At 34.6% G+C, this 27,313-nt stretch overlaps 1 protein-coding gene across 3 annotated transcripts in view; it reads right to left on the bottom strand.

Moving 5' to 3' along the window:
• DACH1 (dachshund family transcription factor 1) overlaps window positions 1–27,313 on the bottom strand; it is a 479,356-nt gene that overhangs the window by 124,877 nt on the left and 327,166 nt on the right. For all 3 annotated transcript variants that reach the window (XM_025262761.3, XM_025262762.3, XM_025262763.3), the window contains 2 exons: window positions 10,336–10,471; window positions 8,329–8,463 (listed from right to left, as the gene is read on the bottom strand). In XM_025262761.3, the coding sequence (XP_025118546.2) occupies window positions 8,329–8,463; window positions 10,336–10,471 (271 nt within the window). The remainder of the gene's footprint in view (window positions 1–8,328; window positions 8,464–10,335; window positions 10,472–27,313) is intronic.

Raw genomic sequence — 27,313 nt, 5'->3', positions numbered from 1 at the left:
GAAAGGTGCTTTTGGTTTTCAGCTTCATCTGTCAATTTCACAGTAGTTAAAACAATTGTACTTGTTTAATATTCTGAAACTGTAGCATAAGACACTAGCAACAATGATAATGTAAAAAAATTTAAGGAAAGTTTAAAACATGGCTTCTACAGGAACAAAACAGATTTTGATATGCTGAAGTTATCACACAAATTTCTAGGGATATTTGCCAAAAGGCACAAGAATAAATGGTAATAGATAAGGAAGAGTCAGAGGAAAGCATCATACTCAGTTCTCCAGAACAGGTGGGCAATATTTCCTCTAAAATATGTTCAAAATACTATCAGGTTTTTATGCATTTAAACATAATACCCATGAGTTCCATATTGACCTTTCATCTAATGTGCTATATATACTTCTCCAAATTAGTTCCAGTATCTTTAGAATTTACCTGAGCTTTGCTGTCATCTTACCGGTCCTGCAAACAGGGCTGAATGATGTGTTAAATCATTCCATCAAGTTGATGAAGGAATTCAAACTGCTTCAAGCACAAGAGACAAGGGGGCTATTACTCTTGCTTCTTAACCCATAACATAGCATTCAAAGCAGTATCAGTCCCTCATCTATCAAATGAAAAGAAAGCCCTGTGTGTTGGCAAAAGTGCAGGGGCACACATATGCACATAAAAGTTTCAATAAAAGCAGATGGTGAATATTAGGCAAGAATGAAAATATATTTTTAAAGTTATATTTTCCTTTTTTTATTAAGCTCTTAAAAAAGATTCTACTTTATATTTCAGAATAGAAAAATGTTCCAAAGTACTAGGTTGAAACATAAGAGATTGTAGATATTTTCCTGTTTTGTTCTACAAAAATAACATCACATTAAGTTTATCTGCAGAAACTCGCATTTATATTTTGCTATTAATTTTGATAAAAAGGCTCTCTGAGTCATTGAACTTGTAATGACCTAATTTTTGTACATTTATAAATATGCCTACTCAGCGAAGGAAGGAAGGACAGTGTTTTATAATTCTTTTAGAAACAGATACACTTGTCCACTTACAAAATAAAAATGTACAAAAGAAAGATTGTTTCAGCTCCACTAAAAATATCAGATATAAGTCAATATTTCCAAAATGAAGTTTCATTTTGGAGCTAATTCTCAAATAAACATACAGGAGAATGTGCACATTTCCTTTGGATCATTTCCATACCAGATTATGTAAAATTTCTAACTGAAAATAGAAGAAATAGAAATCATGGCTTAGACAATATGCAAATAAATTGCAAAATTAGAAATAGTTGATTCATTAAGCCAATAAATACTTTCAATGAAGGAAATAAAATAGTCATTTATAATAACCATAAATAAATAATTACATGAAGCAGATTTACAGGTGGAACTAATATGTTAACCTGGGCTTCCCTGGTGGCTGAGCGGTACAGAATCCACCTGCCAATGCAGGAGATGCAGGTTTGATCTCTGCTTTGGGAAGATCCCCTGGAGAAGGAAATGACAACCCACTCCAGTATTCTTGTCTGGGAAAAATCCCATGGACAGAGGAACCTGGCCGGCTACATACAGTCCATGGCATGGGGTCACAAAAGAGTGGGACACGACTTAGTGACTAAACAAAAACAATAACAATCTACTAGTCACTTACTCTCTATCTCACTTTTAATGCTATAAAAATATTACCTATTGGCATGACTACATAAAAATATTTCTTAAACAGTGAGGAAGTGAGTCACTCTGTGCCTATCAAAAGAGCTCAAAAAAATAAAGCTGAGTAAGTGGAGTAATTAATAGTCTATTCTGTTTTCTCCATGGGGAAAAGACATTTCATCTGACCAAGTAAAAGCAAAGCTACTATAGTAAGTAAAATTATTATAAATGTAATTATTATTTATAATGTATCCAAAAATAAATATTAATACTCTCTAATTGATTGCTTTGGCATCTAATTCATGAAAATTATCTGCAAGTAGTAATATACTTCAGCTTTCTAAGTATCCAAAAAAGTTACCTAAACCTTAAGTTATGGATGTTCTGGAGTAGCAACTGACATCTTCATCATCAATACATCCTATTTCTTTTAGTAAAGTTCATATTAATTATGTAATAATAAATTCCTGGAAAATGTAAATTTTATTCTAGGTAACATTGAGGTAGTTAATTTCACAAGTGGCCCACATAACATTATCAAAATATGGAAATTTCCAAAGAAAAGGGCTTTTCGCTCCATGCAGGTCTATATAGTCAGACGAATTACTACTGGGTTCAGATTTTTCATACATGTGTGTGATATTTACTATAAATTAATTTGTATAATGTCAATCTAGAATTCAAAATAGAAAGTCATTTTTGAAGATAATCCAAAAATTATAATTTTTAAGTAATGAAAAATGTACAAAAGGAAATATATTTCAAAAAATTAATTTCCACAAACAGGAGAAAAGTGATGGTAGTCATTTAAAAAGGATGTTGTGTAGGAAAATGGTCCACAAGGTTGGATGCTAAGAATACAACATTAATAACAGGATATTTCAATATGGCCCATCTGCTAACTACTTCATTGCCTCTAATGCTCTGTCTTCAAATTCAGAATATCAGAATGAGAACCTTCCAAACAAGTCTGTTAACCATTGGAAATCTTGAACACCGCCCATGAAGAAGATACAACAAAAGAATATGTGACATAAGAAATGTTTTATAGCCTGAAGCAAATCCCCTGTGTTTCTGGCTTCATCTTAAATTATTCCTGCTTCTAAAATGGCAGAATTCACTGGGGTCGCAAAGAATCGGACAAGACTGAATGACTGAGTACGCTAATGAAAGAAAGTTTTCATATTTTTTTGAAAACAAATAAAGGGAAAAGACTCAATTATGGGGAAAATTAGAATATATATGAATAAAAATTTTGTGAAATAGTAGCAGAAAGAGAAAAAAGAAAGGGCAATTTTGTATTTCATATGGTTCATTTCACATATCTGACATGCAGTAAATATTTACCTATTGATTATATCATTTTGGTTTATTTAATCCAGGACTGAAATACACTAATGTAGATTAAGTATTCAGTACTTAGTTCCAATTATATGTGCTCACTTTTTCTATAATTGGGGGAAAAACAGCTAATACTGTAGCATACGGTATCTAATGTGTAGCATACATTTACTTTTTGGAAAACAAAAAATTAGATAGATTCCAAAATAATAAAAATGTGCAGAGGGAATTATATGTATGGTACGAAGCATGCTCAAAAATGTTTTGGAAATAACAATTCAAACAATTTGATAAACCAGGGAACAAATTATGCATGAGAGTTATCACTGAAAATCAGCACCAGTGACAGATTTGGGGGGAATAGAGAGAGATGCAGCATAAAGAAACAGAGAGCCTGGTTGTAGAATTTCAATGCCCTGGGCATATAGCCAGAAACAAACTGACTTGAAAAGATGCATAAACCCATTGCCCAAGACATGGAAGCAACCTAGATGCCCATCAACAGAGGAATGGATAAAGATGTGGTACATATATACAATGGAATCTCTGTTGTTTAGCACTAAGTTGTGTCTGACTCTTTGGGACCCCGTGGACTGTAGCCAACCAGGCTCTGTCCATGGGATTTTTTTCAGGCAAGAATACTGCAGTGGGTTTCCACTTCCTCCTCCAAGGGATCTTCCTGACCCAGGGATCAAACCCAGAATTAGCTGGCAGATTCTTTACCCCTGAGCCACAGGGAAGCCCTTACAATGGAATATTATTCAACCATAAAAATATGAAATAATATCATTTGTAGAACATGGATGGGCTTAGAGATCATATTAAGTGAAGTAAGCCAGACAGAAAGATATATATCTTATGATATGTCACTTATATGTGGATCTAAAAAAAATGATACTAATGAATTTATTTAAAAAGCAGAAAGACTCACAGACCATAGAAAGCAAACTTATGTGTTACTAAAAGGGAAAAGGTTGGGGGAGGGATAAATCAGGATTTGGGGAATAACAGACACTATTTTATATAAAATAGATAAGCAACAAGGTCCTACGATATAGCACAGGAAACTATATTCAGTATTTTATAAAAATCTATAGTGGAAAGTATCTGAGAAATGTATTACATATATATGTAACTCTTTCATTGTTTCATATATATAAAGCAGAATTACTTTGTCACACACCAGAAACTAACACAACATTGTAAAACAACTATACTTCAATTAAAAAAAAAATGAAAACATCAGTTAGTCCTATCTATTTCACTAATTTTAGACTGAGGGCAAAAATCAGCAATGTTTTTTAAAATCCAGAAGGTCTAGAGAACTTGGAGTATGTTTGGAAAAGTTAGAAGACATAAAACTATTTATGAGGCTACCAGCTGTGTCAAAGATTTCCTCAGGACATATCTTTGATAAACCCCTAATTTTAATCAAAGTTCATACTATTAAAAACATTTCTCCTAATATTTAGGATCACTGAAATAATGTATGCCTATTACTTTTTGATACACTAACTTGTTTTTTCATATTTGTATTTTGAATGTGTTCTAATTAAACTCTTCCTGGATTCAAAAACCCTTTAAAGTGTTTTTATTTTAAAAACTAAGGGGAGAGTTTACTCAGCACTTATTACTTTGAATTCTAATGCCGGTATAGCCACTGATCCTTCAACTAATGGTGACAAATATTCTGTCTAATTGAATAAAGTCAACAACTTTTTAATATTAACATGATTTAAAAATGCTTAAAAGTTACTGATGATTAAGATTTTAGACCATGGTGATTCTCAGCACCCAAATTAATTTTGGTATCTATTTTTAACATCAATGTTTTCTTAAGAATTATTATCTTTCAGATGATTTAAAGTGGTGAGCAGCAAATTTCATTTAAGAAGTTCAAGCCTAAAATGACACAAGCATATAATTAATTTCTCTACAAATGTCTCTAAATGAAGTCACTTGTTTTAATACAGATATGTGTAGTAAGAAAGTTACAGGGCGAGTACAAGGCACATGATGAATGTAGTCATGAAAAAAAAACAATTTTTAATTTAGTAGACCCTATCAATCTAGAAAGCCTATGAATATTTACTAATAATTCAGTATGCTGAAAAATAGAAGAGATGAGATACATACAAAAGATGAGCATCATATAATAAAACTCTTACTATAAGAGTATCAATGTCTATTACAATGTCTATGACCCCATAATTATATTTGAAATTAAGAATGTAATGGTGGCTTCACATCCCTAGGGCAAATATTAAAATAAAATGTACTTTTTAAAATAAAATATGCATTCAGATATTGAAAGACTGTTGGGTTATGACCAAGATCTCTATTCTGAGAGCAAAACAATTTAAAAACTTAACATGTGATAAGATTATAGTGATATAGAAAAAGTTTTTGTGTATATTCACAGCCAGAATATGCTACTGTTTCATCTAGTCAAGGCTATGGGTTTTCCTGTGGTCATGTATAGATGTGAGAGTTGGACTGTGAAGAAGGCTGAGCGCCGAAGAATTGATGTTTTTGAACTGTGGTGTTGGAGAAGACTCTTGAGAGTCACTTGGACTGCAAGGCGATCCAACCAGTCCATTCTGAAGGAGATCAGCCCTGGGATTTCTTTGGAAGGAATGGTGCTAAAGCTGAAACTCCAGTACTTTGGCCACCTCATGCGAAGAGTTGACTCATTGGAAAAGACTCTGATGCTGGGAGGGATTGGGGGCAGGAGGAGAAGGGGACGACAGAGGATGAGATGGCTGGATGGCATCACTGACTCGATGGACGTGAGTCTGAGTGAACTCCGGGAGTTGGTGATGGACAGGGAGGCCTGGCGTGCTGCGATTCATGGGGTCGCAAAGAGTCGAACACGACTGAGCGACTGATCTGATCTGATCATACACATGTATGTTCTAAGGGTTCCATAATTCCACCTTTTGCCTTTCATCTTCACAGTTATTTTAACTTACCTTCACCATCTCTTACAATCTTTTAGCAATTCAGCTCAGATAAATATGCATTCACATAATAGACTGTCTAGTCCTTTTCAAGCAAATGCAGTATACACATGACTCCTCGGAATTTACAATGTAGTACTGAAGCAGACCAGTGAAAAAAGAACTTCCGAATAACAAGGCAAATGTTGTAATGAAAATTTAAGGGACAGGCACACAGGAAAACCAGCAGTAGGATCCCTATAAAAATCTAGTTTTGTATCTCAGGAAGTCAAGATTATAATAATAATAACAAATAGATGATAGGTATATAGACAGATGATGAACAGATAGGCAGATACAACTCATGAATTCTGAAAAAAGAAGCCATTTCAAAAAAGTGTAGTTCAACTCAACTTGAAACATGAGATTTGTAGAAAGCTCCCCACCAAAAATTCCAGGGGACTCATTGTTTCAGTCACATTGTTGATCATGCCTTTAGTGGTCTCTTACCTACCACCTCTGAGCTTTTATATTCACTCTCATACTTGCTTCACCAAGATTCTTCAAGAGAATTAATCACTAATATACTGATATCCACTGTATACTATAAAACATCTCTCATGCATTTTAAGTGAAACTAGCTATGTAGCATCTATGAGAAAACTGTGAAAAGAGTCACTAAAAGCTTTTTCTGTAGGGTTTTTCATTCTATTGCAAGACATTAGTGGAGAATGGCTGCTTAACCCTAGTAATGGATTTTTATATGTAAATATTCTTACTTAAAACTTAAATCCTCTATGAAAAATTTATTACTGTAGATTTTCACAAATCATTTTTTCATTAAATATAAAACCACATGTCAAAATATACATAATGCATTCTATATAACATTTTTCTTCATTGTTGAAGAAGAACTCACAGAAAGATTAGAATTAGACATTTAGAGACAATCTGACCAACTTATGTACTTGTATATATTCCACTCAGCTTCGTGATAGTACTTGGTAGCGAATTTCAAAATTATTAGAAATTGTCTTAATGCTGCTCTCAATAATGCCTACATTTTGACATATTAGAACCTAGTAAAGATTACCATTTTATCATTAATTGCAAAATACAGATAATTTAATTTATATAAATATAGTTTTCTTTCTCCCTGAGGTTTCAGGTGAACTGTATTCATGTGGAAAAGAAAAACATGGTTGTGTAAGCATTTTTACTTTTGGTGAATAATTATTTTTGAGGAAAAAAGGTGTCCCACCTTAACTTAGTCTTTCTGTAAACATTTCTCTCTGTTATTTAAATGTCCAATTGTATTCATTTTCCTTTTTGATATCCAATTAATTGTGCCTTTTGAGTAATAAATTGTTTCCAAAGAAGTAATCCATTCCATAACACTGATTATTTGATAGTCATATCAAAAAAGATATCAAAGTATACAGTCTATGTTATTATTAAAATTTAAAAGTATTAAATTAAGATGATAAAGATATGGCAAGGCCCCAATTGTCCTAATTTAAATTTACCATTTGAAAACATGAATTTGCATCCAACAGCATAAATTTTCAACATGCATGTTAAAATAATATTTCAATTCTTCATGAAAGTATTTCATAAAGTAGGGCATGAAAAGACAAATGTTTGCCTATGGAAACAAGTCACACTGGTACAAATCAAATATAAATAGAAAATGTTCATAGCTTTGCACTATCTGGGCTTATTTGTTGCATGCAGTTTAGAAGCAACTACTAGTACATTGGAAAAGACCATGATGCTGGGAGGGAATGAAGGCAGGAGGAGAAGAGGGCAGCAGAGCATGATATGGTTGGATGGCATCACTGACTCAATGGACATGAACTTGGGACAACTCTGGGAGATAGAGAGGCCTGGAATGCTGCAGTCCAAGGGGTCACAAAGAGTCAGATACAACTTAGTGACTGAACAACAATACTAGTACATTGGTTGATAATCTTCACTGTATTTCTTGATTGACCAAATGACCCTCTCTTTTATTCCAAAAAATACTCATAGTAATCCTTTGTATATTGTCCATGCTCTAATATGCTAAGTAAAAGGACAATAGACCCTGAAGACATGGAGGAAGACAAACTGTAGACCTTCAGGAATTGAGATAACAATTAAAACAAAAAAATTCTCTTTTTCTAAATGTACTGGGAAATAAATGAACACTTACCTGTTGTTTAAGAGAATCACAGCAGCTCTTCATTCATATTTCTTTTTTTTGTTGAGTAGACTTAATTTTTACTTAATGTTAATATTATAGGCTTTTAAAATGCTTCTATACCCTTTTATAATGTAATTTAGAAATATACTTTATTCTGTGATTAAAACCTAGTTCATATGTCGAGCAGGAAAAACAGACCTCATAATCATATATTACCTTTTTCAATATGCATCCTTTTCGACTCATGTCCCATGTCATGACCAGCCAAATCTCCCTCTTTGGGCCCAGGGAGTACATTTGGTGACAAACCCATCAGCATCTGGTTCATGGACAACCCATTCTGATGGACAGCTGTCAAGACCGAAACAAAAGATAAAAGAATAAAACACCATAATACACAATATTCAAATAACCTATTTAAACTCTTTTGGAAGCAGAAATAAATAAAATATCATGGTCTAACTTTAAAATTATAATCTAAGTTGAACACCATGAGGACTGATAACTAAGATAATTCCTAAGGACAAGCAGAAATATATTGAAAATGAAACTATTTTATCCTCTATTTATCTCAAAAAATAGGTATATTTTTTAATCTAGAATTCTTTTGAGTGGTCATGCCACTATAACCATTACCAATGAACTATTCAGGCTTTATCTAATGTAACACATCCTCTCCTGAGCCTTCTGTAACTGCAAAAATAACCTTCTGTAACTGCAAAAACTAGTCTTAAAGCTAGAACACTCTAAGTCTATAAAGTTAAAATATAATTTAGAATAGTTTTAGAGGCATGAGAGGGCAAATAGAGTTTTCAACAAGTTAAGGAACTGAAATAGCACTGAAATTCAATATTCATATTCTATTCTAGTCAATGGGCTTCCCCAGTGGCTCAGAGGTAAAGAATCCGCCTGCAATACAAGAGACGTGAGTTTGATCCCTGGATTGGGAAGATTCCCTGGAGGAGGAAGTGGCCACCCATTGCAGTTTTCATAGACAGCATATCCTGAAGGGCTATAGCCCATGGGGTCACAAAGTGTTGGAAATGACTGAAGCAATGGAACATGCACACACACAGCCTAGGAGACAAAACCCTAAGTTTAAGAGATATCAAAGTACTTCTTTAAACATTTGATTTGGAACTCAAATTTAAAAATAAAACTGCCCATTAATATCTATTACATGGTTGAATGATTTAAAACAATAATTTCTTTCTTGAATTATTAAGAGTAATCTGTCACTACTGACAGGATAAAGCAAGTGACCAAATACCCTTATGATCTCAATCCAATCAATATATTTCTTAATAAATTGCCTATGAAAATCTTGGTTTTGTGAAAAATTTTGAAGAAAAGTCATTCCATAAAACCTTACTTTCACTGAAAAAAAAACATTTTAAAAATATGTAGAATAATTTGGAGAAGGACATGGCAACCCACTCCAGTATTTTTGCCTGGAGAATCCAATGGACAGAGGAGCCTGGCGGGCTACAGTCCATGGGTTTGCAGAGTCAGGCATGACTGAGCAATTAACAATAACCCACAACTTTACTCTTAATTTTCTTGATCATGAGGACAAGGATTAAATATCTGAAAATGTGATCACAAAATAAAGTATGAAAGTATTAACCTACTTCTTAGAATTTTATAAAAATAACATGTGAAGATAATATGCATTATTGACTGTTACTAATTCAAATCCTAAAGTTTGACCAATTTCAAACTCTTCAATCTATTGATCATCTGAATGATTATGAAATGTGTTTTTCTCAAAACAGTTATTTTGAATCTATTTCTTTTATCCCTCTTTGTCAATGCAAGGATGAAGTTTAAAAATTGTAAATTTTTAAAAACTGGCAAGGATGGAATTGAAGGAATGAAGAGGAATAATTTGTACACAGTATATATGGATACTAGATATTTGAGAGTTGGAGGCATTTACTTCAGAAACTAATCTAGAAGGTTATTTACTTTCTCTAACTGTTTCATAGCTCAAATCTTTATGTGTGGCATCAAAAAGAGGGAGTTTATATCAGAATTGTTAATGTACTACCATACCTCATGCTATTGCAAACTGGGAAACATAATTTTGAGACATGGCTATTGCTACAGAGCTTCAGAACATGATACATCTGAGATCTCTTCAGAATGAGGGTATTTTGATTAGAAAAGCCAGCTGCACCTAATAAAGTTTAAAATGGTGACAAGTGGAAGAATGACACCTACGAATTCTGTCCGAGGAGCTCTCAGTCCGAGCTGGAGAGCTGGACACACTGCTGCTGCGGTGTGATGATGGGTGGCTGCCAGGCCTTCGGCCCTCCTCCAGGGAGGGGGCGGGTGATGGGCTGTCGGGAACACGCTCCTATACCGCCAGGGGAGGGTGGGGGGAAGAAAAGAGGTAAATACATTGGACCCTTGCTTAAGCAATGTTGGTTTTTCTTAATGCTACAGAAATGTGAAGACACTTTTTTCCAGCAACATTTAACTGCATTAAAAGACACATTTATTTTTTAAATTTTTAAAAACTTTTATTTTGTATTGGGATATAGCTGAAGAGCAATGTTATGATAGTTTGAGGTGAATAGCAAAAGGATTCAGCCATACATATATACACGTATCCATCCTTCTCCAAATCCCCCTCCCATTCAGGCTGCCACATAACATTGAGCAGAGTTCCATTCAGTAGGCTCTCCTTGGTTATCCATTCTAAATATAGCAAGCACTGTGTATATGTTCATCCCAAACTACCAATCTTTTCTTTCCTCCCCACCAACAACCATAAGTCTAAGTAAGAAAAGAATAGAAATAAAATAGGTGGACACCATTGTATTATTGACTAATGTAAATCCCCTCTTTGGATAAAAATAGAGGTCAAAAAAGACATCCAGTTTAGAACCATTAGACAGCAAAGAATTAACAGAACAAAGCAAGTTTTAATTCTAGACAATTATCATTATAAAAAAAACCTGATACATAGAGTCTATTGATTCAGCAAGTGTCTAGGATCATTTAACACACAAATTATCATAGTGACATCATCAAAATAATACCAGAGGAGCTGTTAACAGCTATTTCATTATGGGACTTCTCTGGATATACTTGGGCAGTCACATTTTAAGGGACCATGGAAATCTATCATTATTTAACATTTGAATAATTTTGATTCTGGTAATTTTCAGACTCCTAGCATCAATGCAACCCACAAATATATTACTGAAAATTCATGAATAATGTATTAGGTGTATCCCAGGGAAATGTGGTATTATATTTCCTGATCCTGTCCTATGTTCACACTCAAGTCCCACTCCATATCTTACCCAAGCCCTGCACCTTCCCAATGAGACCAATGTGCAAATATTGTGTTGGCCAAAAAGTTCATTCAGATTTTTCTGTTGCATCTTACTGAAAAACCCAAACGAACTTTTTGGCCAGCCCAATCTATTGTATAACTGTCTCCACTGAGATATTATAAATGGATTTACAGATTAATAAATAAAATACTCATTTGTTAACATTTGCTTCTTTGAGCAAAGAGATATTTTCACCTTCAGATATGAACACACACTGTCCTTGAAGAACACTCTTCAATAATTCATAAATATTTGGAAGTCTACAAGTCAACTGATACATGATACATAATAAATAATAAGCAAATTATTCCTGATTAGAGTGCAAAAATGCAAATATGACATAAAAGCAGACTGTTTGAAACCAGAAGGTGTTCTAGAATGAAATCAGCCTATAGGAGGCTATTTTCAAAATATCAAAGGCTAATGTAATATAGAAAACAGACAAGCTTAAGGCTTTGTACTAACAGAAAAAGAGTAATGCCTGTCTTCAATCTCAAAAGTTCATTTAACCCATTGATGGTTTGCAAGTCTACTTTCCATTAGAATCACCTGGGAAGTTCCTCAACATGCCTATGCCTGGGCTTTACTCCCTGAGATTCTGGCTTACATGAGTTGAATTGTGTCCCCTCAGAATGACTGAAGTCCTGACCTATGGATACTTATGAATGTGAGCATTTGGAAACAGGGTCTTTGCAGATGAAATTAACTGCAATGAGGCCATACTAAAATAGCATGGCTTCTCCATCAAACAGGACAGATGTCTTCACAAGAGGACATTGTGAAGATATGGGGAAAATGTGAAACAGAGAAAAACTATGAAGGAAAAACATCATGTGAAGATGAGGTAGAGATCTGACCTCTGCAGCTGTAAACCAAAGATTGTTAAAGCTTGCTAGCCACCATCAGGACCTTTGGAGACTCAAGGAAGGATTCTACCCAGAATCTCAGAGGAAGTGTGGTACTGCTGACACCTTGCTTTCAGACTTCTAGACTCCAGAAATATGAGGGTATAAATTTGTTCTTTTAGGCCATCTGGTGGGTGCATTTACCCTGCATCTGCTGTGGGGCCCAGAAACAAATGTTTTTTAAGACTCTCCAGGTGATTTTAACATATATCCAAGATTGAGCATCACTTGTCTCATATGCTTTTAATTTTTCAATCCTACACATTGTCAATAATCATCTTCAACAGTTACATTAAGGCTTCATTCTTGAGAATCATACAAATAAAAAGAAAATAATCCTCAAAAATAGCCAAGCCCTCTTCCAAAATCTAAACATAAAACTGTTTCTCAGTATGTATTCTGTAGAATAAAAAATAGACACAAGAAACTTTACAACAAAGAATTTGCCTGTCAAAAAATATCGTAACAAAAGAAAAGGATAAAAAAGTCAACTAAAGTCTACTCTTTATAGTCGCAATGCATATTTTTAAAATCTATGTCTCAACATGAAAAATGAACACAATTATCAGTAATTTTTTTTCCAAGCTAAATAAATCAAACAAGTTATGCTTCTAAGTAGTCTACATTCTATAGGTCACATTGCAGACAAATGACCTAAATTTCTAAGAAACAAGCACATATATGATTTAAAAGAATGGAGAACCCACATCTGGATGCTAAAAGTTACTGTCCATCTAATTATAATTTAAAAGCAACTGGGATTATAAATCTTTCTTTTTACCATTCACCTTTAGGTTAAACTTAAAACAGCTTCAAACTATGAACTTATTATGTGTTCAGTTTAATGAGTTTTGTCAACCTCTCGACAATTTCTATAACCAAGAAAGACTCCCATGCCCCTTTCCAACCTATTTCTCCCATCCCCATAAGCAACGGAGTTCTATCACCAGAAAGACATTTGGCTGGTTCTAGATTTCACAAAAATTAGCTCATACAGTACCTAATTTTTCATGTCTGCCTTTTTACACAACAAAATATTTGTTAGATTCATTCAGGTTGTTGCATGTATTAATAGTTTATCTTTTTTCTTTCTGAATATATTCATTTGCACATAATGTTCAAAATCTCCAAGTCATGTTTCAACAGTACATGAGCCATGAACTGCCAGGTGTTCAAGCTGTATTTAGAAAAGGCAGAGGAACCACAGATCAAACTGCCAACATCTGTGGGATAATGGAAAAAGCAAGAGAGTTCCAGAAAAACATCTACTTCTGCTTTACTGACTATGCCAAAGCCTTTGACTGTGTGGATCACAACTAACTGTGGAAAATTCTTTAAGAGATAGGAATATCAGACCACCTTACCTACCTCCTGAGAAATCTGTATGCAGGTCAAGAAGCAACATTTATTTATTTTAATTAGAGACTAATTACTTTACTAAATTAAAAAAAATAAAATATGCAAAGCATTCCCCAAAAAATTACAAATTGAAGAAACTCACAAAACAAACAAACCAAAAAAAAGAAGCAACATTTAGAGCCAGACATGGAACAAGACTGGTTCCAAATTGGGAAAGGAGTATGTCAAGTCTGTATATTGTCACCACACTTATTTAACTTATATGCAGAGGACATCATGAGAAACACTGGACTGGATGAAGCAAAAGCTGGAATCAAGATTGCCAGGAGAAATACCAATAACTTCAGATATGTAGATGACACCATTCTTAGGACAGAAATCGAGGAGGGACTAAAGAGCTTCTTGATGAAAGTCAAAGAGTAGAGTGAAAAAGTAGGCTTAAAACTCAACATTCAAAAAACGAAGATCATGGCATTAGGTCCCATCACTTCATGGCAAATAGATGGGGAGATTATGGAAACAGTGACTTAATTTTCTTGGGCTCCAATGTCACTGCAGATGGTGACTGCAGCCATGAAGTTAAAAGACACTTGCTCCTTGGAAGAAAAGCTATGACAAACCTAGACAGCATATTAAAAAGCAGAGATACTACTTTGCCAACAAAGGTCTGTATAGTCAAGGCTATCGTTTTCCAGTAGTCATGTATGGACGTGAGAGTTGGACCACAAAGAAGACTGAGCATGAAAGAGTTGTTACTTTTGAACTGTGGTGTTGGAGATTCTTGAGAGCCCCTTGGACTGCAAGGAGATCAAACCAGTCAATCTTAAAGGAAATCAACCCTGAATATTCATTGGAAGGACTAATGCCGAAGCTGAAGCACCAATACTTGGGCCACCTTATGTGAAGAACTGACTCATTGGAAAGACCCAGATACTGGGAAAGATTAAAGACAGGAGGACAAGGGGATAACAGAGGATGAGATGGTTGGATGGCATCACTAACTCAATGGACATGAGTTTGAGTAAGCTCCAGGAGTTGGTGATGGACAGGGAAGCCTGGTGTGTTGCAGTCCATGAGATTGTAAAGAGTTGGACAGGACTGAGTGACTGAACTGAACCGAACCACAGTTTTTAATTTAAAAAAGGCAATAAAGTTCACATCAAGTCTCTGAAATCACAAATCAAAGGGTAACTTGGCTTCTGTGTAGCACTCAAAGGCTGGAGTTTGTGTCATTTTTGGAGTAGCTGTGCATTTATTATAAAGTATGGATTTATAAAACTGTATAGAAGAACTCCTTTTTAGTCTGTATAAATGTCTATATAAGTAATCTATGCTGTAGTTAATTGCACACATGACCAGATACACACTATATAGACTCTAACCTTTATTTCTCTAATAAAGAGGTATCTAAGTTTGTCTAAGTTTTAAGCTAATTTCTACTACATCTAAATCTTAATAATTAGATTATGCAGAAATACATGGTATATATTAAACAAAGAACATCAATATATTTTTATACAAATAATATTTTCTAAATTAGCCACTCTATTTTATTCAAAAGTTCACTCACGTCAATGTTTATCCATCCAAACATTTTAATACTCCTTCTAATAATTATGTAACTGATCACATTTTCAGTGGAATGTGTTTGGCCAAACAGAGATAAAGTGCAATCTTGGAATAAATCAACCCCTTTAAAATCATTTTGCAAGTATGAGTTTTCCTGTCATAAGAAATTATCAGTGGCACTAATGGAAAGCATGAGAAACTGATTTTTTTCCCTGAGATATTTAGCTCATAAAGTACTAAAATATTTAATGCACAAAACTCTAGTAACAATGGTTGTGTCATTGAAGAGTTACTTATTTTCCACATGGGGTAAACAATTATTTCATTAGTCAATGTATTTAATTGTAAAAGTTTTCTTGGATGATTCTTTTCATTCATGCATTATTCATTTATTCACTTACACATTCATAACACTCTAAAAGTCATATAATAAACTAAGTAAAAAATAAGCTGGATTAAAATCTTAATGTAAAATACATCTTAAAACATAATTTAAGGCTTAGGCAACATAGGTGAAATTGTAGTATTTATTATAGCTTTAGCTTATTTTTACTTTAATTGCTTTTTTTGTCTAGGAACAAAGGATGCAAAGACAATATTTAATACTTTTACTTAAAGAAATATTTTAATTTATGCAAATTTTATGCTTTTAAAGCTTAAGTATTCAATTGAAAGTTTCTATAAACTGAGACACAACATATTCAGTCATTTTACTTAATGTATAATTTCAATCTTTGGAACATGATGTATTATTCTTTGAAGAATTTCATTAAAGTAAAATCCATTGAGCAAGTAAGATTTGAATACATTGTTGTACAATAAATTAATTTATTTCAACAGCTTAATTCTTTTATCATGTTTATATGCTTGCCTTTCCAGAGTATGCTATAAGATGGAGAATAATGGAGACAGTAAAGAATTGCTTAGGGGAGAATCTCATAATTATTACTGAAACAAAATAGATAATGAGTTTTATTCAGACATAATAAGAAAGAAGCAGTTCAGTGTCTATAGGGAAACTATGTAAACTGGATTTATCATTTCATTTGTGTGAGACCCTTTAACCTCCAAGATGGCCCTGAAGTAGGACAAAGAGGAAGAATATTTAATACTTCAACACGCTGCCTTATAGTCCTGCATCATAGCTTCACCAATCAATAAAACACAATCTTTTGCTGTGTTCTATCTTTATAAAACTAGCCACATTAATAAATGAAAATTTAAGAGGAATACACTCTCACTGGAAAAAAAAGGTCATACTAATAAACTAATGGTAACAGAATAACATAAAGGAAAATCTGCATTTACTGCTTCTGGGTAGAACAACAAGTATTGGTCTATACTACAATTCACAATCAAAGGTGGAGTTTAAAACAATGAATTCTAAAATGCTAAAATAAAAAGTAGTTTGGGATTAATATACACACACTACTATATATGAAATAGATAACCAAAAAGAACCTACCATATAGCACAGGGAACTATACTCAATATTTTGTAATAACATATAAGAAAAAAGAATCAGAAAAAGAATATACAAGCACATACATATATATATAGCTGAATATATACATACATATATATGTAGAGTTGAATCACTTTACTGTATACCTGAAACACAGCACATTTTAAATCAACTGTATGTTAATAAAAATTAAAGTAAAAATTAAATTATAAATATAAGCTGTTCAATATTACACATTTGACTAATTAAACATTAAAAAATGCACTATCTCAGCAGCCTCATCTCCCCCACAAAGTGCATTCTATTTTATCAACTTAAAATATTTTCTTAGCATAAGATTAAATAATCACAGTTCATTTCTCTAAAGGGTTATTTCATTTAACTTTACTTTCTGCTGCTCTCATTTTAATTATCTTCATTTTCGTCACTTCTTCAGTTAGCAATTCCCTTATTGAGTATGTTATAAAATTGGGAAGAAGGAATGTTAAATTTATCTTCATACAACTATTATAGTGTAAAATTGAAGTTGATTAGCATTTTCTAGAACCTAAACTCCTGAGTTTTAAGACAACTCAGACTTCATTCATTCAGAGGTTGCTCACTGAACACTCAATGTACACCAGTGTTCTAGAGTCTGGTTATGTGTAAGTAAACAAAACCAATAAAATTCCTTTCTCTAATGAAGTATATACCATCAGTGAGTAAATATTCTTAGGGAAATCCATAATCATTTACACTGATTGTGATATACAAATTCTCTTCTTCTGGAAAAGTGAACAGAAAGGATAAATAATAGGATTGGGATTCTGCATTCAGGAAAATGTTAAAAAATACTTCTGGAAGACATAACAAACAATTCTAATATACATGCATCTAGTAGAAGATTAGGTAGCCATTATCAAAACTCCAACTTAGACTTCTAAACTGAGGTTTCAAAGGATATTTACATAGCTCTTTTTCATTGTTTTGATGATGATTTTCAGGAAATACTCAATTTTGCTTATGAGTATTTGGGAAATACTCATGGGAAATGGGAAAACGGTAGGGCCCTTGAGTGTAATCATAAACAACTTAACTTTATTCTCCTGCTGTCTCCTCAAACTTATTCAATGTTGATAGGGAACTATATTTTCCCCATATCTATAAGAATTCAGGCAGTCTGGAAATTTCCAGATTCCTATTTGGTAAAACAAATTCCTACAGTCACTTTGAGCAGCAAAAGGCAGTCTTGACTCAAAAGTTATACCTCAGTCTTATGTAATAATAAATATTATCATCTTAATTAAAAGAGAAGTCAAGTAGGTGGAATAGAAGGAAGATAGCAAGGATGAAAAGGTAAGTTCTGAGTCAGCCAGTATTGCCATTAATTGGCATCTCTCTGTTCACGCTGAATGCTTAAAGCCAACTTTTTATCTAGTTAAGGAACTGTGTATGTTCTAAGAGGTCACCACCTCTATGAACTGCTCACAGTTCCTTGATGGGTCTAATTTGACGCTGTTCCTCCATCCTCTAATTTCTGGTATAAGTACATCTGGATGCTTGATTCAAGTTGATATGGCAGCAAGAGTATTTCATAGATGGAGGTGTATGCTTCTACAAGAAGCACTGAGTATCTGCTTGGTTGTATTTTATGATGACAATCAACACTAATAATAATGGCCTAGATTCATCACTTCATTAGGGTTTGCAATTTGAGAAATTGAAATATGTCATTCCATAATCAGAAGATTTCTATGAGCAGAAAGTTTCTCTCATGCATTATTGTGTTAACCTAAAAAGGAGTACATCAAGGCTGTATATTGTCACCCTGCTTATTTAACTTATATGCAGAGTACATCATGAGAAACACTGGGCTGGAAGAAGCACAAGCTGGAATAAAGATTGCCGGGAGAAATATGAATAACCTCAGATATGCAGATGACACCACCCTTATGGCAGAAAGTGAAGAGGAACTAAAAAGTCTCTTGATGAAAGTGAAAGAGGAGAGTGAAAAAGTTGGCTTAAAGCTCAACATTCAGAAAACTAAGATCATGGCATCTGGTCCCATCACTTCATGGGAAATAGATGGGGAAACAGTGGAAACAGTGTCAGACTTTATTTTTTGGCTCCAAAATCACTGCAGATGGTCACTGCAGCCATGAAATTAAAAGACGATTACTCCTTGTAAGGAAAGTTATGACCAACCTAGACAGCACATTAAAAAGCAGAGAGTATTATTCAGCCATTAAAAAGAATACATTTGAATCAGTTCTAATGAGGTGGATGAAACTGGAGCCTATTATCCAGAGTGAAGTAAGCCAGAAAGAAAAACACCAATACAGTATACTAACACATATATATGGAATTTAGAAAGATGGTAACAATAACCCTGTGTACGAGACAGCAAAAGAGACACCGATGTATAGAACAGTCTTATAGACTCTGTGGGAGAGAGAGAGGGTGGGAAGATTTGGGAGAATGGCATTGAAACATGTAAAATATCATGTATGAAATGAGTTGCCAGTCCAGGTTCGATGCACGATACTGGATGCTTGGGGCTGGTGCACTGGGACGACCCAGAGGGATGGAATGGGGAGGGAGGAGGGAGGAGGGTTCAGGATGGGGAACACATGTATACCTGTGGCGGATTCATTTTGATATTTGGCAAATCTAATACAGTTATGTTAAGTTTAAAAATAAAATAAAATTAAAAAAAAAAAAAAAAGCAGAGACATTACTTTGCCAACAAAGGTCCATCTAGTCAAGACTATGGTTTTTCCAGTGGTTGTGTATGGATGTGAGAGTTGGACTGTGAAGAAAGCTGAGCACCAAAGAATTGGTGCTTTTAAACTGTGGTGTTGGAGAAGACTCTTGAGAGTCTTGGACTGCAAGGAGATCCAACCAGTCTATTCTAAAGGAGATCAGCCCCGGGATTTCTTTGGAAGGAATGATGCTAAAGCTGAAACTCCAATATTTTGGCCACCTCATGCGAAGAGTTGACTCATTGGAAAAGACTCTGATGCTGGGAGGGATTGGGGGCAGGAGGAGAAGGGGACGACAGAGGATGAGATGGCTGGATGGCATCACCGACTCGAAGGACATGAGATTGGGTGAACTCCAGGAGTTGATGATGGACAGGGAGGCCTGGCGTGCTGCAATTCATGGGGTCGCAGAGTCGGACACGACTGAGTGACTGAACTGAAGGGACAGTCTGTATGAGGAAGGCAGGGAAATGCTTCATTCCACCCCTCTATCCTTTATTTAAACTTTTTTTTTTTTGTCTTTTAAAATATTCAGGTCCCTAGAATTCTCCAATGGTAAACAATGAGTTTACATTTTAACATTATTATGCACTCATGGATATAAATATGTGTCTTGTATTTCAGTACACTGATATATGGCATCCTTAGTTGGAGTTTTAATACTTTCTCTTCCTTGTTAGCATCCCCTTTTCATATTTAATATCAATACCCAAATAAACACTAAGGGAACATATATAACTGCTTTTCAAAATCCAAGTAAAATTTATACAATATAGTTTTCTTTTCTTAAAAATAATGTATAAAAGTGATCCATACATCTAGAGTTATTCATGGTTGCTCCAAAATAAATTATTCTGTACTCAAAAGCAAATTAGGTAAATAACATTACTGTAAGGTTTTTTAAATCTACTTTGTGAATCCAGTTACTCTGGTTCCAGTTTTTATAATCTATAAACATTTTGAACTTAATGCAAGTAAAGTATTATTTACTGATATAGCATTTAGGGACAAGTTTAGAAAAGATATTACAGAATGGAAAATTTATACACTGCATATAAAAATTTTGAGTGTTTAGTTCTTTAAATGAGAATATCCTAAACTGTCCCTAAGTTCTCTCTCTCTCTGACACACACGCCACACAACAGTGGACTGGTAGAGAAAATTAATTAAAATTAAGTCGTATTTTATGTTCCTAGAAAAATACTGTAATATGGAGCATGAGGAAAGATGTTTATTCAGTAATGTAGAATAATTTGAATGTTGCCAAATGTCTCACAACAATTCTATATTATCATTAAAGAAAAGTGATATAAAAAATACATTTAAATGTCTGCTTTGCATACCACTGAACTACCAACCCCCCAAAAGCAAAATACACTACTTTTGTTATGTAAGAAGAGCTAAACAAGAAAAAGGGAGTGTGAGAGAGAGAGAGGTCTTATTACATTATTGTAATTGTATTTCAAAATCTTGTCATAGGTTCTATATAGAATTATGAACTTATTTTAAACAGATGATTTTGAATACTTTGGAAGAAAATAAACTAGAAATAAGCTGAAGATCGGAGAAGGCAATGGCACCCCACTCCAGTATTCTTGCCTGGAAAATCCCATGGATGGAAGAACCTGATATGCTGTAGTCCATGGGGTTGGTAAGAGTCAGACATGACTGAGCAACTTCACTTTCACTTTTCACTTTCATGCATTGGAGAAGGAAATGGCAACCCACTCCAGAGTTTCTGCCTGGGGAATACCAAGGACGGGGGAGTCTGGTGGGCTTCCGTCTATGGGGTCGTACAGAGTCGGACACAACTGAAACGACTGAGCAGCAGCAGCAGCAAGGTGAAGATAATGTCACTGTAGAAAGGCTTCTAATGATTTTATAACTACCAACTTACTCATTATGACAACCTGATGAGGCAGAATATAATAATCCCCATTGTACAGAAGAGTAAACAAAGACAGGGACGTTAAGTGACTTTTACAAGGTCATAAGACTAGGAGATGGCAGAGCTGGAATATAAACCAAGGAGGCTTCCTCTAGAATTCATATTTTAAACTACTAAAATACATTGCCTTTCTTCTTTAAATTTGTTTTATATTTCAGCAAGAACCATTTAAAAAATCCTTACAATACCATTGTGAATTTATTAAATAAAAGTGAGAAAAATATCGATTCATTCAGGGGGATTGGGGGTTATTTGATGAATGATTCTTAAAGAGAATCAATGAGTAGAGCATTTCAGCCTATTAGGAGTTCTCTAATGACAAGAGGAATTGATCTCTTGATTCATACTATTTGTTTTCCTCAGTGATTTAAGGTAATACAAGTGATACATCCTTTTACAATTTGGAAATGATACAAAGGTGGTATAAATAGCTAATATGATAGTTTGGAATAATAACATTAAAGAGCATCTAAAGAGCCTATAACAATAGACTGGAAAAAATTAATATGGATAAATGCAAATTCCTAATACAAACAAAAGATAAAGAATTAAATTAGTTGCATTTCACATCAAAATCCATGAAATTTACTGAGTCACTCATTCAACTAACAAAAAGTTATGAACTATGACTAAATTTATAAAGTATTGTCCAAGCTAAATTTTATGTTAGTTTGGTCTCTTTTCTGGTGGTTCACTACTAAAACATTATTCAGGAAGGGGTGGTGTGGTGGGAGCTGATTTAAAAAAAAAAAAGAAAGTCAATCATGAGGTCGGATGAAAATCTGTCAGAAGAAATTAGAATATTTGGTCTGGAAAAAGGAAACACCATAGGTACTATATATAATAGAGAACTTAAATATTTAAATGGTTAGAAAACAAAATAATTTGTAGACATTTTCTTCTTAAGAAAATACAACATATAAGTAGAAGCTATTGAGATGAAAATTTTAATCAATGAATAACTTCATCAATCTTAAATTTGCTGAAAACAGAATAGGCTTTCTACAAAACAGATATATAAAAATGGGTAGAGAGTATGCAGGAATGATTTCTCCATCATGGGGGAAGTTGGATTACAAAACATCTAACATTCAAAGACTAAAGTACTCTTCAATAAATTAGAGATCTCTTCAAGAAAATTAGAGATACCAAGGGAACATTTCATGCAAAGATGGGCTCAATAAATAAAGGAAAGAAATGATATGGACCTAACAGAAGCAGAAGATATTAAAAATTGGCAAGAATACACAGAAAAACTGTACAGAAAAGATCTTCATGACACAGATAATCATGATGGTGTGATCACTCACCTAGAGCCAGACATCCTGGAATGTGAAGTCAGGTGGGCCTTAGGAAGCTAGTGGAAGTGATGGAATTCCAGTTGAACTATTTTGAATCCTGAAAGATGATGCTGTGAAAGTATTGCACTCAATATGCCAGCAAAATTGGAAAACTCAGCAGTGGCCATGGGACTGGGAAAGGTCAGTTTTCATTCCAATCCCAAAAAAAGGCAATGCCAAAGAATGCTCAAACTATTGCACAGTTGCACTCATCTCACATGCTAGTAAAGTAATGCTCAAAATTCTCCAAGCCAGGGTTCAACAGTACGTGAACTGTGAACTTCCAGATGTCAAAGCTGTATTTAGAAAAGGCAGAGGAACCAGAGATCAAATTTACAACATCCGATGGTTCATCGAAAAAGCAAGAGAGTTCCAGAAAAACATCTATTTCTGCTTTATTGACTATGCCAAAGCCTTTGACTGTGTGGATCACAATAAACTGTGGAAAATTCTGAAAGAGATGGGCATACCAGACCACCTGACGTGCCTCTTGAGAAACCTGTATGCAGGTCAGGAAGCAACAGTTAGAACTGGACATGGAGGGTGGGACAATTTGGGAGAATGGCATTGAAACATGTATAATATCATATATGAAATGAATCTCCAGTCCAGGTTCGATGCATGATACTGGATTCTTGGGGCTGGTGCACTGGGACGACCCAGAGGGATGGTACGGGGAGGGAGGAGGGAGGAGGGTTCAGGATGGGGAACACATGTATACCTGTGGCGGATTCATGTTGATATATGGCAAAACCAATACAATATTGTAAAGTTAAAAAAAAAAAAAGAAGAACTGGACATGGAACAACAGACTGGTTCCAAATAGGAAAAGGAGTACATCAAGGCTGTATATTGTCACCCTGCTTATTTAACTTATATGCAGAGTACATCATGAGAAATGATGGGCTGGACAAAGCACAAGCTGCAATCGAGATTGCTGGGATAAATATCAATCACCTCAGATATGCAGATGACACCACCCTTATGGCAGAAAGTGAAGAAGAATTAAAGAGCCTCTTGATGAAAGTGAAAGAGGAGATGAAAAAGTTGGTAAAGCTCAACATTCAGAAAACAAAGATCATGGCATCTTGTCCCATCACTTCATGGCAAATAGATGGGGAAACAATGGAAACAGTGGCATCTTTATGGTTTTGGACTCCAAAATCAATGCAGATGGTGGCTGCAGCCATGAAATTAAAAGATGTTTATTCCCTGAAAGAAAAGTTATGACCAGCCTAAACAGCATATTAAAAAGTAGAGACATTACTTTGCCAACAAAGGTCCGTCTAGTCAAGGCTTTGGTTTTTCCAGTGGTCATTTGTGGATGACTATGATGACATGACTATGAGGACTGTGATACATATATATGTATCATATGGTCATGTATGAGTTGGGCTATAAAGACAGCTGAGCTCTGAAGAATTGATGCTTTTGAAATATTGTGTTGGAGAAAACTCTTTAGAGTCCCTTGGACTGCAAGGAGATCCAACCCATCCATCCTAAAGGAAATCAGTCCTGAATATTCATTGGAAGGACTGATGTTGAAGCTGAAACTCCAATACTTTCGCCACATGTTGCGAAGAGCTGACTCATTTGAAAAGACCCTGATGCTGGGAAAGATTGAAGGCAGGAGAAGAATAAGATGACAGAGGATGAGATGGTTGGATGGCATCACCAACTAAATGAGCATGAGTTTGAGTAGGCTCTGGGATTTGGTGATGGACAGGGAGGCCTGTCATGCTGCAGTCCATGGGGTCGCAGAGAGTTGGACACGACTGAGCGACTGAACTGAACTGAACTGAACATTCAAAGCCTCTACTCTTCAAGTTCTGTGAATATTAAACAGTAAACATACATGGATTTCAATCTGATACATAATAGACCAAATCAGAACTTGTAGTAATTTGATATAATCTTACAGACATTTAGCTATTAGGGATTTAATGTAGAATTACTAGTGTGTAAACATCCTATGTCCTTTTCTTCCCTCCTCAAAGTTATTGCACTAATATTTACAGTAGTAGTCCAAAACAATCAACCAGAGAAAATCTAAATTCAATACTTTAGCAGACTCTGTCTTGGAGGCTTTCATTTAAAGCAAATAACCATGTCATATTGGAACTGTCCTCATCTATGTAATTTTCTTTCCTTCAATGCTTTTCTTCTTTTCTTTCAATACCAAGTCCTATTGGTCTATATTGTTTGGGAGTTTAATTTGTGCTGCTTCAATTAACCACAGCCTAAGATTCACATGGGTTTGAGTTCATCAAAACTCAAGGATTGGCCTTTTTTTTTCCTGTGAAAAACAGGTTGGCAAATATTTTATTTAACTCTGCCTCCGTATGTGAAAGTAGTCATGGACATTATGTAAATTGGTGTGGGTCTATGTTCCAAAAAGTTTATTTATGGACACCAAAATTTGAATTCCATATGATATTCATGTGTTATAAAAGAGTTTTCTTCTGATTTTTTCCAACCATTTAAAAATGTAAAGTCATTCTTAACTCCTAGTCCATTACAAAAATTGACAGCAGGGTAGATTTACCCAAGTTCAGCAGCTTGTAGACCCCATTCTAATGCTTGAACCAGTACCTACATTTTCAAAAATAAATTATGAGAAAATCATCATGGTTCTTGTAATTAGTACACAAGGATAACAACTAATATATATATATATATATATATGTAACACTAAGAGCTGTGTTTTTGCTTCTCTTCTGTTCAATAAATTCTTATTGCCAGTTTTATTTAGGTTGAGTTTAAGTTTAATTCTTATCATTACTATAAAAAAAGTAACTAGCACATTCCCATATAGAGATGATCCCTATTTTTTCTTGTTTTATCTTTTTTTTCCAATACAGGTAAATCTTTTTCAGTATTTAACATTTCACTTTTAATTGGCCTTTATATTTAGGATCTTTTCAGGCAACCAAATTGTAGGCTATATTCCAATTACCCACTTGGCCCCACACTATTTGATGTGACATAAGAGTTGATGCTAAAGCTGAAACTCCAGTGCTTTGGCCACCTCATGCAAAGAGTTGACTCATTGGAAAAGACTCTGATGCTGGGAGGGATTGGGGGCAGGAGGAGAATGGACGACAGAAGATGAGATGGCTGGATGGCATCACCGACTCGATGGACATGAGTCTGAGTGATCTCCGGGAGTTGGTGATGGACAGGGAGGCCTGGCGTGCTGCGATTCATGGGATCGCAAACAGTCGGAGACGACTGAGCGACTGAACTGAACTGAACCGAAGAGTTAAACATTTTCTTTGGGGAAAATAAAAATTTCCTCTAAAATAATTTTAATTAATATGTATAATGAGAGTTTTCTAAACACTGCTTCAAATGAGCGAGGTTATAAGAATGCTAAGTTCTCAGTAATAACTAATACCAGAAATGATTGCAAGTTGAATTAATACTGTGATTAACAAATTAACAAATTATCTAGTAGTGAAAAGTCACTCAGGATTTGAAAAAGTTCTCTTCTCAGTTCTTTGACTAATAACAATGTAGCGTTCACTGGCATTCTCTCAAGAAAGGATGTAAGGATGTTTTATTAGTTCATCTGGGTCTCCTATGATATTTGTTATTTTTCTCTGGTAAGGGTACTTCTGAAAATTACATAAGGAACATAAGCCCATCTTTCTTTGGGGCTTCCCAGGTGGCGCTAGCGGTAAAGAACTCACCTGCCAATGCAGGAGACATAAGAGACAGGGATTCCATTCCTCTTTGTTTACAGAGCCACTATTATGTTAAAAAAAATCCTATTTGCATATTACTCAACTTTTTACATAAGTAATAACTAGACCTTTAGAAAATGCATAATACCTTAAAACCATCACAGTATCATACAAGGTATTTCCATAGCCGTAAAAACTCTCCATTCTCTATTCATCCCCTGCTCCCACCCACTAGCCACCACTGATATTTTTAGCAGTGATCTTTAACATTTTACCACCAGGGACCAGTTCTGTGGAAGACAGTTTTTCCACGGATGGGGTTGGGGATAATTTGGGGATGATTCAAGCACATTATATTCATTCTGTACTTTATTATTATTACATTGTGATATGTAATGAAATAAATATACAGCTCTCTATAATGCAGAATAATTGGGAGCCCCAGTTTGCATTCCAGAATTCAGGCAGTAACACGAATGATGGGGAGTGACTGTAAATACAGATGAAGCCTTATTAACTTGCCCCCACTGTGTGTGGGGCCAGGTTCCTAACAGGTCATGTACTGGCTCCTGTCTATGGCCTGGACAGTTGTGAACCGCTGTTTTTAGGATCTCCATAGTTTTGACTTTTTCCAGCGTGTCCTACACTTGAAACCATATAGGGCAAACCCTTTTCAAACTAGCTTCTTTATAACTTAGCACTATGCACTTGAGTTTCTTTTCATGGCTTGATAGCTCATTTCTTTTTAGGTCCTAATAATATTCACTTGTATGATAGTGAGAATTTGGCTAAGCTACTCCCTAGTATTACTGCCTCAGCATCCATTTTATTTGACCAAGTG

This window comes from Bubalus bubalis, chromosome 13 (assembly GCF_019923935.1).
Source record: "Bubalus bubalis isolate 160015118507 breed Murrah chromosome 13, NDDB_SH_1, whole genome shotgun sequence".
In the NCBI taxonomy this organism is placed as follows: Eukaryota; Metazoa; Chordata; class Mammalia; order Artiodactyla; family Bovidae; genus Bubalus; species Bubalus bubalis.
The sequence above is the reverse complement of the archived record's forward strand: the minus strand, read 5'-3'. Positions and strand labels throughout refer to the sequence as shown.